Source organism: Pelecanus crispus, chromosome 1 (assembly GCF_030463565.1).
Source record: "Pelecanus crispus isolate bPelCri1 chromosome 1, bPelCri1.pri, whole genome shotgun sequence".
NCBI lineage: Eukaryota > Metazoa > Chordata > Aves > Pelecaniformes > Pelecanidae > Pelecanus > Pelecanus crispus.
Genome location: NC_134643.1, coordinates 52,427,161 through 52,441,451, shown reverse-complemented (window position 1 = coordinate 52,441,451; position 14,291 = coordinate 52,427,161). Strand labels below are relative to the sequence as shown.

Sequence of the window (14,291 nt, the reverse complement as noted above, 5' to 3'; positions counted from 1 at the left end):
GAGGATCTGGGGAATAGAATTTTACATTTTATCCCTTAAAAGTCAATGCAAGTCCTTGCAAACGTTTTATTTTTAAATTTCATCCTAGAGAAAAATATAAACTGCAGAATAAATTTTAAAAATATTCTCAGATATATGTTGTTGCATACAAAACCACTCTCACTTAAGCGAGCCAGTTGCTAATATAATCTTGGCTGCTTTTTCTTTTGCTGGCTTCACTCTTCAGTATTTTCCACTGTTTTTTCCTGTTTCGGTGCATTGCATTCAAGCTTTCAACCTTCCAAAACTCTTCACAACTGCCCCCCATACATGATCTTCTGTTTTATCACCCCCTACCTGTGCTCTAGTCATGGTACCAGTCTTGTCTATCCAGTAGATGTTTTTCTTTCAGCTACCTCCACTCCTTTTCCATTGCTTTGTGTACAGCTGTACCTTTTATTAACTAATTTATGTTAATCAATTAACCACCATCTCTTTATCCTCTGTTTTCATTGTCAATACCTGTATGCTATAATGTCCCTGCAGTGTGAAGCCATTTAATGTAATTTTGGCATCAGGGTCTGTATGTGGGACGATGACATATAAACCCATGAGCCTTTGTTGTTGAATAGCAGGACAGTTCTGTTGGTTCAAAGCCAGTGGCAGACTTCTAACCCTTGTTTGTCACCTGTTTTGCGGGGGGAGAACTACTTTTGGTTAGGCACTGTAATTACGGCAAATATGATGAACATGGAAGAATTTTATTTCTAGGGACAGGGACCTGTATATAGTTTTTCATTGTCTCATGTAGCTGGAAGATCACTTGTTTCTAACCCAGCTACTTTGTCCCTTGTCTTTTTTCACCACACTCATTGATTCTTGCTTCAAAATGGGATGGTAAGCGCTTTGGGGCGCTGGTTGTCTCTTGATATGTGTGGAACAGCGCTCAGTCGAATGGCATCCTTCTTGGAACAGGCATCTACAAACATGTCACCAATATTAATAATAATGAATTAGATATGAGATAAAACTTAATAATGAAAACTTTCCTCAAAGCAGAATTTATGTGAAGAGTAAAGTAGTTTGTAGGAATAAATACATCTCAGTGATATGTTCAAAATAAATGTTGAATTGATTCATTTTGAGATTATATTTTGAATCAATATTTTTTCCTTTATTTTATTATTGTTAAATGCACATAAATAATTACCTGAAATCTTGAAATAAAAAATCCTCAGTACAATGTTCTTTAAAACATAGAATCATAGAATCGTTTAGGTTGGAAAAGACCTTTAAGATCATCCAGTCCAACCATTAACCTACACTACCAAGTCAACTCTAAACCAATCAAGGGCAGACTAGACTAAACCATGTCCCAAAGTGACACATCTACCCGTTTTTTGAACACTTCCAGGGATGGTGACTCCACCACCTCTCTGGGCAGCCTGTTCCAATGCTTGACTACCCTTTCTGTGAAGAAATTTTTCCTAATATCCAACCTAAACCTCCCCTGGCGCAGCTTGAGCCCATTTCCTCTCGTCCTATCGCTAACTGCATGGGAGAAGAGGCCAACACCCACCTCCCTACAACCTCCTTTCAGGTAGTTGTAGAGAGCGATAAGGTCTCCCCTCAGCCTCCTCTTCTCCAGACTAAACAACCCCAGTTCCCTCAGCCGCTCCTCATAAGGCCTGTGCTCCAGACCCTTCACCAGCCTTGTTGCCCTTCTCTGGACACGCTCCAGCACCTCCATGTCTTTCTTGTATTGAGGGGCCCAAAACTGGACACAGTATTCCAGGTGTGGCCTCACCAGGGCCGAGTACAGGGGCACAGTCACCTCCCTGCTCCTGCTGGCCACACTATTCCTGATACAAGCCAGGATGCTGTTGGCCTTCTTGGCCACCTGGGCACATGTTTCATTAGTCACCCTTTTTAGGGAATGCTAACATTTCTCTAGAATAAAAGTTGAATGTCACATTTGTTGTTAAACAGACATTTCTGTTCAAAACTGTCTCTGTTATAAACCATTGGATTAGTCCTCTGTGTTTAGACACTTTTTTTTTTTCCTAAAATGGGAGCACAGAATTATTGAGAGATTTAATTTATTGAAATGATGTTCAAATGGAAGTCAAAACTTGGTAACGGACAAGGCTTGAAAGCAATAAAGGAAAATACTATCCTCCGTTATCATCAGGGTGCTTAAATGAAATACATGGAGGAAGTGTATTTTTTAAGCAGGCAATTCTGCATTAATATATTCCTGGTTTATAACATTATCCCTTTAGTGATATTAAGTTTCAGATTATTAAGAAACTTAATGTGTTGTCACTGAGCCCTGATGGATTCCCTTGAGAAGATAAGTGGTTTTATTTTTCCCTCTGATTTTTTTTTCTTTCTCTTATCTCAACATTTTAGGTACTGCAAGTTGTTATACTTTGGTGGACTGCTCCACTTTTCAGAGTCCCATTGCAATTTAAGTGGAGTTTTTGCAGGTATATGGCCATAAGAGGTCAGCTGCAGACAGACTGTGCTTAATTGTTTAAACTGCTTTCTTTTATGCCTCTGTCAGTTGTCAAATGCTTGGCAGCTGCAGAAACTATTTGTGCAGATTGAGTAGCTTTGTGTGGATATTAATGTAACACTATACCTACTATATCATGTAGTGAAAACTACATGGGCACCCTCCTAGAATTGTAGGAAGCCATTTGAAGAATTGGGACCCTATTTGTTAAATAGGAGGTGAAGTGAATTGTGTGAAGTAGCAATGGTTCTTCTGTCTACTGTCCTGCCGTATTTATCTACAAATACATACCTTTGTTAAATTATGGAGATGGACTACAATAGGAACAAAGATAATTTAGCATATATATCCAAAAAATAATTTCAACTTTAGTTCAAATTTGTATCTTCACTGTTTGGGACATGCTGGTTTTTGAGTTAGTTTTATGCTATACTTAGATTGAGTATATGCCTATTTTGATGTACGCATAGTTGTACTTTTAGGTTTTGACAGGGAGACAGATTTTAGATAAGACTGTCTTTCAAAGAGCAGGTCTGGAAATTCAAGAAACAGCACAATATTCTGTGTTTGGCTTTTGTACATGTATGCACCCTGTTGAGGATAACAGGCATTGGATTTCTCCTAATACCAATAAAGTAGATGTTTGGAGAGAAGGGAAAACAAACATCAGCTACTTTGAAGATAGCCAGAAATGACACAGGAGAAATAAAGATTGTAAAATGAAGAAAAACAGAATGGAAGGAGAAAGTTAAGCAAAGAAGGGAATTAAAAGGGCAATAAAGTTTCCCTTCTAAAGATTATAGAACCAACATAAAGGAATAGAAAGGAGAAATAAGGGACTGCTATAGTTATTTGTGGTCCCAGACATGTCAATATCTGAGAAAACTTAATGGAAAACCCTGTATTAATTGTGTTGATAACTATTGTGGGGTTTTTGCGTTGTCTTTCTACCCTGCACCCCAAATCTCATAATAATTTACATTCTTTTCTTACATCTTTAGCCTCTGGAATTTTGTCATCTTACCTGGTCTTCTCTCTTAAATAAGCTCTTAGTTGTGTTTTGCAGAGAAAAAATCTGAATTTTGAGCCATTAGCTCAATAGTTAATAGCAAAAGGCCACCTGAAGGAAACAGATTCCCTTTGTATATTTTGAAACTCATAATTTCTGTATATTTGAAAGTGGCCATATTGATTTACAACTACTGGAATTAGGTACTCAATAACTTATATCTCTCGCTACTTACCTTCTAAAAACGTAAGCTACAGACAGGTTTTTGAAACAAATTAAGTATATTGAACATTTAGAGAAAGTAATAAGCTAGTTGTCAAGGTGCAATAGCAAAGTTGATAAGGACTTGTGTGAAATTATGCCTCATTCAGTTTCTTTGTGCCCCTATTCTCCTCCTAGAGAACATAATTAGTATTGCTGCCCTGATTACATGAAACTAGTTATAAGTGTTAGGCCATGAAATAAATCATTTAATCAGTAATAAGAATGATACAAATGTTAGGGATGGATAGATGGACATGAATGTTTGGTTATAGGTAAAATTATGGTAAAATAATAGGTAAAAAAAAAAATTAATTGGAGCTATTTTATTGATCTGTAGTTCAAAAATAGTTTGCAGGAAACAGTCTTTGTAGGATGGTTCTCCTTAGTCTCCAGAACAAACCAGGCAGTTTTCTGGAGAAATGTAGGAAGTGACTAAAAGTGAGATTTATAGTAGAAGAATTATGGAATCTTGATTATTTTCTCTGAGGATTATAATCTTCTGACAAAGCTGGCAAAATATTGAGTTTACTGAAGGATTACTGAATAAAGGTCTGCTGTATTTGTGTTTGAAAATAGGGATAAAATGGAAAAAAACAGTCTGTAGGTCTGTTCTTGATTATGAAACAAACCATGAAAGTAAGTTTTTCCTTTAAAAAATGAAAAAAATGGCAGGGAGAGAGATTCTGTTTTATCTATTTTATTTAGGAACATATATGTAAAGAAAGACCAGAAAAATTGAAGCCTAAAATGTATATACAGGTGCAACAAGACTATTGCTTTTCTTGCTGTTTGGTGCTTACTTTTTTCACTTGGAAGTCTACATTTATGTTTTTAAAGTTTCTTGTTAAGCAGCCAAATCTGGGAGGTGCTAAGCACTTCATGTGGTATGCAGTGAATTCAAGAGTTAAGATTTCTCATAACCTGATGGGTCCTAGGGCTGAGCTACATCAAATTCTGGATGCTAGAATTTGTCAAGGGTTTTGGTGGTGTTTTAAAAGCCCGGGCCATGTGTAAAACTTGAGTATGAATTCAGGTTTTGACTTCAAACACCCTTGACTGAAGTGTGTTTCAAATACAGTGGAAATCCAAGGTTTCACCTGAGTTTACTTCACTCTTGTGTGATAGAGGGGAAGATGATCCTGCTTCACAAATGTCAGAGGCAAAATTCCCGTTTTCTTCAAGTGCCCGGATTGGGCCCTAAAGGTGAACTTAAATTACCGTAACAATTTGAGATAAATGTATTATTAGATTGTCACAGATCAGCAGACGGGCCAGAAGATTCAGATTGTTACAGCACTTGATCAGAGCTCAGCAGGCAAGCAATTCATCTTAACAAATCATGATGGCTCTACCCCAAGCAAGGTGATCCTTGCCAGACAAGATTCCACTCCAGGAAAAGTTATCCTAGCAACTCCAGATGCTGCAGGTGTCAACCAACTGTTTTTTGCATCCCCTGATATATCTGCACAACACATCCAGGTAGATAATCCACTTTATTTCATAATTTTGATTCAAATGGGATAAGAGGAGATGTTTTATTTCCAAATATGTCTGTCTGAGTTCTCCTTTTTTGAGTTGGTTGTTTTTTGTTTTTTTTTTTTTAACGGTATACTTCCCTTGCATTAGGACTCAGTAAGAATACTTGGAAATTATAAAGAAAACGGGGTTTTTTTGGTACTTTTATTGCTTTTGGAATTTATACCCTGGCTTATGAGATTAGAAAGAATAATGTTGTTGTTATTGTCATTTCCAGCTCCTGCCATACCAATAGTCCTTTTTTATTTCTGCTTCATTGATTCTCCATCTGTTTTGATGTATTGTTGAAAACATACTTTTTTCTCCCTTGTCTTTATCACTTAACATTTTCTTCTGCTTGTTTTCCTTTTCATACGCTGTTGTAACTACTGTTCAGCTGTGTGAATTGTACTCCAAGGTAGTTTCTCCAAGAGACTATTTAGTAGGGAAGTACATTACTCAGTGGGGGTGGGAAAATAACACTAAAGATTTGGAGTTTACTAATGTGAGATTGTAACTCATCAGGGTTGTAACTCCCTAAACTGGTCCCCAGCGCACCTTACTCCCACACACATTGTGTGGGAGTCCTCACCCTCTAACTTCCAAGCTTTCTGCCCCATCTCCTCACATGGCAAGGATGGGATGGCACTGACATGAAGAGTGTGAAGAACATGCACAGACTGGGAGATGTGAGCTCCTTCAGCATGAAGTAGGAGATTACAACACTCCAGCTAAAGCATAGTTATTGCATATTGTTTACCCGTGTGCATTTCTGCTGCTGTTAAAATACATCAGTGTGGTAGGCCAGGCAACATTAGGATAGCTACAGTCCACTTAGTGTCTTAAACTTAAGCAATGGTCAGAAACAAGTGCTTAAGGAAAGGTATTAAAAACTGGACAAGTAAATAATGATCCTTCTGAGCCTGTCCTTTCACTTCCATTAGTTGATGGTTTAGAGCAACCTCCTGATTTGGAGATTGCAGTGAGACCGCCACATTTGATAGCTGCCACTAAAGTTTAATAACCTTTTTTGTTATTTATATAGGCCATGTATGCTTTGGTCTGTATAATATCCCATAGTATAATTGTATGTTGTGCAAAGAATACTTCAGTTATTTTAATCTTCTGAGAGAAATATTTAATTAGGTGTCTCTTGCACTATAAGAAACAGCAATAAAGGATTCTATCGTTTTTATAAGTCACTATCATATCCTCTTTCAAGTAATCTCTTTTCCTAAGTGAAGACCCCTGATCTTTTTAGTTTGTGCTCTTCTGGGAGCCAGTGCACTACTCTGATTCACTATCCACATGTTGTGCAAGCTTGAAACATATCTCTGTATTGTATATTGCATATTTTTTTGAAACTCACAAATCTTTGCAAATGGACATCCAAGGTCCTTGCTCCAAGGAATTTGATTGCTATGGATAGGGGAGCAGTAACAAAAGTCAATCCTATTGAGAGGCATTTAAGGATGTTTAGTGGTATCATACATTTTGTATTTTAAGTAATCCTCAACAAAAGTGTAAGCCAGATGAGAAGTGTGCCACATTGGTTTAAAGAGCAAAATTCAGGTATAGGGGAAGTCTGGACAAAAAATGATAAGCTCCAGTTCTGGTTGTGCAGTTTGGACAAAATAGGTTTGTCTGAGAGACAATGGAGTATTCTGTCACTTTAGTTAGATTTTTCTGTTGTCAGCTAAGATGTGCGGGTAGAGATTCCCCCCCCCCCTTAAAGTTGGTGAAATATGGAGTACCATTCATTTGTTGTTCAACTGCAGCCTCTTTGGGATCTTTCATATTTTCTCCCCTAAATGATCTTTTTGTCTGCAATTTCACGTTTTTTGTTGTTCTTCTGTAGCCTTCATTTGAAATGCCCATTCATTTGCTCTGCAAAAAATCTCTCCTTTATTCTATCTTATCTCTACATTGACTTATTTGGCAAGACCCTTTTTCCTGTCATCTGTTTCACCTTCAGTGATTCTTCTTCATCTTAATAATAAATTTTTACTCTTCATGTTCAAGGTCAGTTCATGAGTTCTCTGAGTCTGGGATTTTTATCTCCTCATGGGCCAAATTCTGTAGTCCTTCCTTACACAGAACTTCCCATTTCAGTGCAGGTTTCATTTACGGAAAAACTTAGAATTTGTTTATATATATTTTATATAATATCATGAAAATACATAATGTTAATAATGGAAATTAGGAAGGAATGAAAGGTTAATATGCTTTTAACTAATGAATATTATTTTTCTTAAAAAGATGTTACATTAAAAGAAAACTTAATAGATGAATCTCTGAAACAGTATTGTTAACAAAGGCTAACTAGAAAGAAGTATGCTTGTTAAACATTCCCATATGTATCATCTATACTATCTTCCAAACTTTCAGAAAACCGTGGTTTCTTAATTTTCTCTATAGACGATAGGGTAATTTCTCTTTCAGTAAGTTATCTTTGTTTTGATCAGAGGTCCTCTTTTGAATATGCAAAGCAAGAATGAGAGAGGCTGGCTTCCCACTAAGACACAGTAGAAGTTAGAAACTCATAAAACTTCTAAATTATAATCTCTTCTTAATGGGAAGAATAATTTGTTCTTTTCTGCTTTACATTATTATTGAGATGATGCTTGGTTGTTACTTGTGATCATGTGTGTTCCTTCTTTAAATTTTTTGCTGTGCTTTATTTATGTCGCAGTGGGATAGAGTTTTTAAAGATAAAATGGAAGGCTACAGTGCCTACCCTGTAGTGCTGGCCTTCTAAGATTATGTGCTTAATGAAGTTTACGGGTGCCAGAGATAAATGAAAGAGACAGGGCAAGAATACTGTAATAATGTCAAACTGTTACTGCAAGCCAAACTATATACCACTTGACAGTTAATGATAGTGTCCAGAGTACATTTTCTGTCGGTTCACCATTTATGTGTATTATTAAAAAATGCAGTAATAAATCTGAATGTAGATACAGTAGCCTTTACAAGGGATTTTTTTTGTTCCGTTTAATGTTTCAGTCTCTTTTGTACTATGAACAAGTCATTAGGATATAAATACAAAATTGAACAAAAGGTAAGAGTATGCAGATGCTAAGTGTTTTTCAAAATGTCAATCCATTCTGCAGAGGTAGTATTTAAATAAATGAAATCCTGAAATCTTTTCAGAAGTATTACAAGTAAAACTTTTGTTCCATCCTGAAAAGGAGTTCAATGACATGGCAGGTGTCTATGAAGACTTTAAAATGTAGTCAAGAAAACCTCATACTTTGTATTTTGATCCCCTATCTTAGAGGAAAACCACAAGCATGAGATTTATTTTAACCTTTCTTGATGGTAAGAAAAAACTAAATTCTTTCACACTTTTTTCCAGATTTTAACAGACAACTCTCCCAATGAACAGGGCCTAAATAAAGTGTTTGATCTGTGTGTTGTATGTGGAGACAAGGCATCAGGTATTTACTTTTTCTTTCTTTTTTTTTTTTTTTCTTTTTAAGGCAGTGCAATTTTATAAAAGCAGTTTAAGATTCTTCTGAAGCTATATAACAGTTTGCATGCATATGTATATATATACACGTGCACAAACAGAAGGGATACACTACCATTTCAATTGAGAATTACACTAAATGTTACTCTAGTGTCCATGGGTGGACTTATTTATTGTTGGTTTACATCATAAATTTAATGTTTTCTACCAGCTAATTTTTGCCTTTTTTTCTTAGGCTGATAAATTTTATTTTCTATTACAAAAAATTGGCTGATAAAATTACTTAAGTGACAATGCTGAGAGTTTTTTCTTCCTTAAAATAAGGCCATGTGGTGAACTTTGTTATTGTTGACAGATTCTCTTAGATTATATGAAAAATCTGTTCATTATTTTAAATATGACACCAGTAGACAAGGGAGTATATGAAAAAAGTGCTAACATGAGATTTATGCAGGACAGTTAGTTATACGAAGAGCCATTGCTAAAATTGTAAAAATGCATTATAGTTCCAGTAAAAATAAGCTTAAGAATGGTATATTCATATATTGCCACCAAAGTAGAGTGCTAAGGTAAGAAAAGAAAAATGTTTCATGCACTAAATTTTGTAAAATAATGCTAAGAAATTGGAAAGAAGAATAGCGGGAGCAGTGCTCTGGAGAACTCTGTCTCCCACATTCCCTTTGCGGGTATGCCTGCCACCAGGTGTTCCAGATGTGTCAGAGGTGGAATTACTGAGAGGGTGTCTTGTCTTTTTTATTAAAAAAAAAAAAAAAAGAGAGAGAGAGAGAAGTACAAGGGCTGTTCCTCAGCATGGTTTAGCTGAAAGCTCCTTTGTCTTTGCACTTTCTTTGTTACAGAAGATAATGGGGTGTAAGAGAGATGGGACATTTAACTTTGCTCTTTACTTAGCTAAAATGAGACTATGTAGGGAAATGGTTGCTCCATCAGAAAATTCTTAAGGTTTTTCTGAGTGAAGTCTGTGTGGTAGACCTCCAGTAATACCAAAATACAACAGCTGCAGTTAAATGCTCCTTTTGGGAAGCAATAGAAATAAAGTGTATAAAAATGAGGGGCCAGGGGGAAGAAGTAGTTAATGTTAGGATATCATCATGAGAAGTAGTAGGATGTAGAGCAAACTGCTTAGAAAATAAAATAAATTAAAAATTTTCTATTGCAGCAAAGTTTAACGTAAAAATGATAGTTCTAGAGCTCTAAATAGATGTCAGATTTCACCCATCTCAAAGGAAATTTCTGCCAAACAGAAGCCAAAGATCTGATTAGTCTGTTCCAACTGGCAAGACTCTTCCGGCTCCCCAGTGGAGGGCTGGAGTATTCCTTGAGAGGCTGGAGATCCCAGGAGATGATCCTCCTGTCCTGGCCCAGGGTTGTCGAGCACTGGTAGTGAATCTGGGGAGAGTGCCATGTTTCCCTGAGCAGCTGCAGGTTCTGGGGAGCAGTGACAAGCAGTGTCGCACAAACTGCTTTGCAGTCACCTCCAAGCTGAAGTCCAAGAAGCTACTTCAAAGAGGACATGCAGAAGCAGCCCAGGCACCTTGCAGGATGGAAATTAAGTATTTGCAATCCAGCTGCTGTTAAAATGTTACTGTTAGTGATACTCTTTTAATATAAAATAAATATTTATAAATTTTACATTTTAATAGTGTGGTAATATGGTTGTAGTAAAGGAATCTAGAAAACCTGTAAGAATTTCTACAAAGTTCAGACAGGCAAGATTAATGTATCTAAAAAAGGGTTTGTGAGGAGTGAGAAAAGAATCTAAAAATATATTTTCCTTTACTTTAGTTCATATTTGAGATATAATTCTGTAATATGCCCTACTTACTTCAAAGAGCAGCTTTGGTGCCTCCGCAGTATGTATTTTGAGTGTTTGTCAGTCATCTTCGGTTTTAGAACTTTTTTTTTTTTCTTCAGGATCATAGAATTAAAATTGTTGGAATTGCCAAGCAGGCCTTAATCAAAACCAGTACTTTTTAGTAATACTTGTATTTTGTGCTATAGCAGAATCAAAACAATTTACTTCTGAAAAATAATTTTTAAACTTGACTTTTTTCTGTAGTATATCCTAGAAATGTTTATATGTTAGTATTATATATTAGAAAATTCACAGAAGGACTGATTTTAAAAAAAAAAAATTAGCTATTTTAGATTATTTTCTCATTGAAGTTTTACTGAAAGAACATAAGGAAGTACCGTTACCCTCTTAGGAAAATGAAAGGTGAAAGTAAAGCTTTGAAGTGATTACCTACTGCTGTCAAATGCCATGTTTTTGCTTTCCATGGTTCCATTAGATTGAATGCATACAATTTCAACAGCTGAATTTCTAATGAGCAGTAACAGGGCTTGACTGTAGGGACATTTTAAAACAATTGCTAAAGAATGTATAAATGAAAAGAGTTTCTTATATGTTCTTACTAACCTGTTTTCTTAGCTTTTTTAAACACTGCTGTCAACAGATTCAGCAAGAATTTAATAAGCAACTTGCCTATTTGTAAAATCTGTCCTGTTTTAAGTGCTTTGAACTAGAAAAATGGTTCACTTGCCTTTTTTTATGTTGTTTTGTAGCCACGATATAGTTTAAGATCTGTAACCTATGGGGGAAAAAAGTGTTCTTTTTCTGGGTAAAATAGCAAATACTTTGTTTGTAATAAATATAAACTCTAAAAATATAATATTACAGTGTAAAATTAATGTAGTGATTTATGTTGTTCTGTAATTAGGGCGTCACTATGGAGCAGTAACTTGTGAGGGATGCAAAGGATTCTTTAAAAGGAGTATACGGAAGAATTTAGTTTATTCATGCCGAGGAACAAAAGACTGTGTCATCAACAAACACCACCGGAATCGATGTCAGTACTGTAGGCTGCAGAGATGCATCGCATTTGGGATGAAACAAGATTGTAAGTCTGAATAAGTGTAAATTATTTTAGCTGGCAGCTATGTTAAAGTTTGTGCTACAAAAGATACGGTTTGTATTAATACAAATGGTTATTGTGATTTGATATTTTTAAATCATTGTATCTTTTTCCTTTAAAGAATTGTGCAAATTTGGTGTATCAGTTGTCTGAAATGTTTTCAAGTGTACATACTGCTTGACAGTAAGCACAGTGCATGTGGTAAAAGTGAATGAATTGTTATTCTTAGGTGGCAAATGTCAAGCATGTCTTCATGTTCGGTTTTTATATATGCAGTTTAATTTTTCTATGTAAATGAAGCTACTGAATGTTCCGAGTCCTTCTGCCTTCTTGTCACTTTTTCCACAACTGAGGTTGCTGACAATTGCTGTTCACTCTTAGCAAAGCTCTGCAGAGGCAGTTATTCACAAGGCAGAGATCCATAGTGATCTAGAGGTCAGTTCTTATTGATTCCTGTAGATTTCAAGTTTCTTTTTGGATTTCCATACCTTGGGTGTAGTGATACTGTAATACCACAGCAGTATTAGAATACTAAATATGCAGCAAATCAAGCAATAGATGAATTCTTCAGCCCCGATACTGCCATGCTGTTGCTATACGCACAGTATTAGTCTTGTGCTCTGCTCTCTGCCATTCAGCTCTATTTTGCTGACCCTCTTGAACCTCTGTGGACATTCCCCTCCTTACAGCCCTGATTCTGTCAGCAGAAACCAGTAACACTTTTCCAGCACAGAGGAAATTAATTCAGAATGGGAGGAAAACCTGGGGCAGTGAAAGTGGATCTTTACCCCTTTACCGTCTAGTTCAGCTGACAGTACTTTGCCCCTCCGCAGAAGACTTTTCAAACAGAACAGAATCGCTGGGGTTGAGGGTCAGAAGGCAGGAAAAGGATCTCTGGGTTGTGGGGGAATACTGAGCAGAGGAGAGGGTTGTTTTGGGATAAGAAGTCTCATTCCTCAGTGGAGTGGGGAGAGGAAAGAAAACTCAGCACCGTCTTGTACTGTAGTTCCCTTAGTGGGGTTATTTGTCCCCTGAAGAAGCCTTGGCCCTTTCTCAGCAACTCAGATCCAGCTAGTGAGCTCAGGCTTAGCAGAGGAAGATAAAAGACTTTTGCCTCCATCTCCCACCCTTTCAAAGCACCATTCGTGGGTTATGGGCTAGCTTTAATGGCATTGTCAATACTTGATGATATTATGACATTTGGTTTTATGATACTTATCAATGTAAAAATTCAAATAGCGTCACAGTCTACTACTAAGTTGAAAGCTTTTGAATTTTTTTCTTTAGTTACACATTTTCCAAAACTGCATAATTGGAAAAAAAAAGTTTTTTTCCTATTTGCCTTTGTGTTTTAAAATAATGAACATTCAGGATTCTCTTTATAGGCTTAAACAGTTTCTATGTGCAGTACAATATTAAAGAGGCTCTGCTAGCCAGTAGCCAGTGCTTATCAGACTGGTGAATTGATGCGTATTTTAAATTACATATGGGCCTGGTTTGTGACTCTCTTCAGGATCTTATTCCAGCCTATAAAATGACTTGCACCGCTTTAAAATTGTGGAAGAACAACTTACTGTGTATTTTTAAAAGATTTGTACTTTGTAAATACCATTTATTAATTAAGTTTTACAGTAACAATGTTGTGTTACTGTTATTTTTCCAGAAATTAAATTTTCCTTTTAAACTTTTAAAATCAAACTGTAAACCAGTTTCTTTTGGCTTTATTCCATAGAGCTAGAGAGTTCCCCATAGGGTATAATACTGCAGGTTTCATTTTAATGTTCCCTAATCCATCCAAAGCAAGGTGATGTATCTGCAGGCTAAGGTCCAGATTCATTCCACCTAGTTTCACTGAGCTATTCAAATTAAAAATCTGCTGCTTCTCTGAAGTCAGTCATTGTTGTCCAGATCTTAAATGTTCTGAACTGAACTTTGTGAATGGCCTTTTCCCTCTGTATTGTCTAAGATCCTAACTTGAGAAGCTTCTTTAAGTGCATAAAGTTATGTGGGTTCAACCCAGACCCACAATCCATGGAAAAAGGTACCACAAGTCCCTTATGAATGAACTGAGAGTGTGGGGTAGTGAAATTGAGAGGAGGAGAAGCCATAAGCCTCCACTTAAAGATCCAAATTAAAAAGAAGGTATAAGGGGATTTCTCCCTTAATTGTAACTCGAAAAATTTAGTGTCTATATGTTTGATCTCAGACTTTGACTACTACATCATTTCATTAAGAACAAATCAAATCCATGTGTTGGTTTTTACCCAAGTTGTTAGCTTATTGGTTACGGGATTTTTTTTTTTTTAGTTATTTTCAGAATCATTATTAAAATTGCAGATTAAATAGAGGGAAAAAAGGATTATTTCTTAGTCTGTAATTTGGGATGTGACTTTATAGTTGCATATTGTTTTGTTAGCTGTGCAGTGTGAGAGGAAACCTATTGAAGTGTCAAGAGAAAAATCTTCCAACTGTGCAGCTTCTACAGAAAAGATTTATATTCGGAAAGATCTTCGTAGTCCATTAGCTGCAACTCCAACTTTTGTAACAGACAATGAAACAGCAAGGTATGTAAATTCTACTGAAATGCAAATTCCTGAAACA

At 36.1% G+C, this 14,291-nt stretch overlaps 1 protein-coding gene across 2 annotated transcripts in view; it reads left to right on the top strand.

Annotated features, from left to right (window-relative positions):
* Nucleotides 1-14,291, top strand: part of NR2C1 (nuclear receptor subfamily 2 group C member 1) — a 38,886-nt gene that overhangs the window by 5,441 nt on the left and 19,154 nt on the right. Inside the window, exons 3-6 of one of the 2 annotated variants that reach the window (XM_075708847.1) lie at nt 5,019-5,249; nt 8,644-8,725; nt 11,496-11,675; nt 14,107-14,254. In XM_075708847.1, coding sequence (XP_075564962.1) covers nt 5,019-5,249; nt 8,644-8,725; nt 11,496-11,675; nt 14,107-14,254 — 641 coding nt within the window. The remainder of the gene's footprint in view (nt 1-5,018; nt 5,250-8,643; nt 8,726-11,495; nt 11,676-14,106; nt 14,255-14,291) is intronic. The other variant, XM_075708856.1, reaches the window with a different exon arrangement.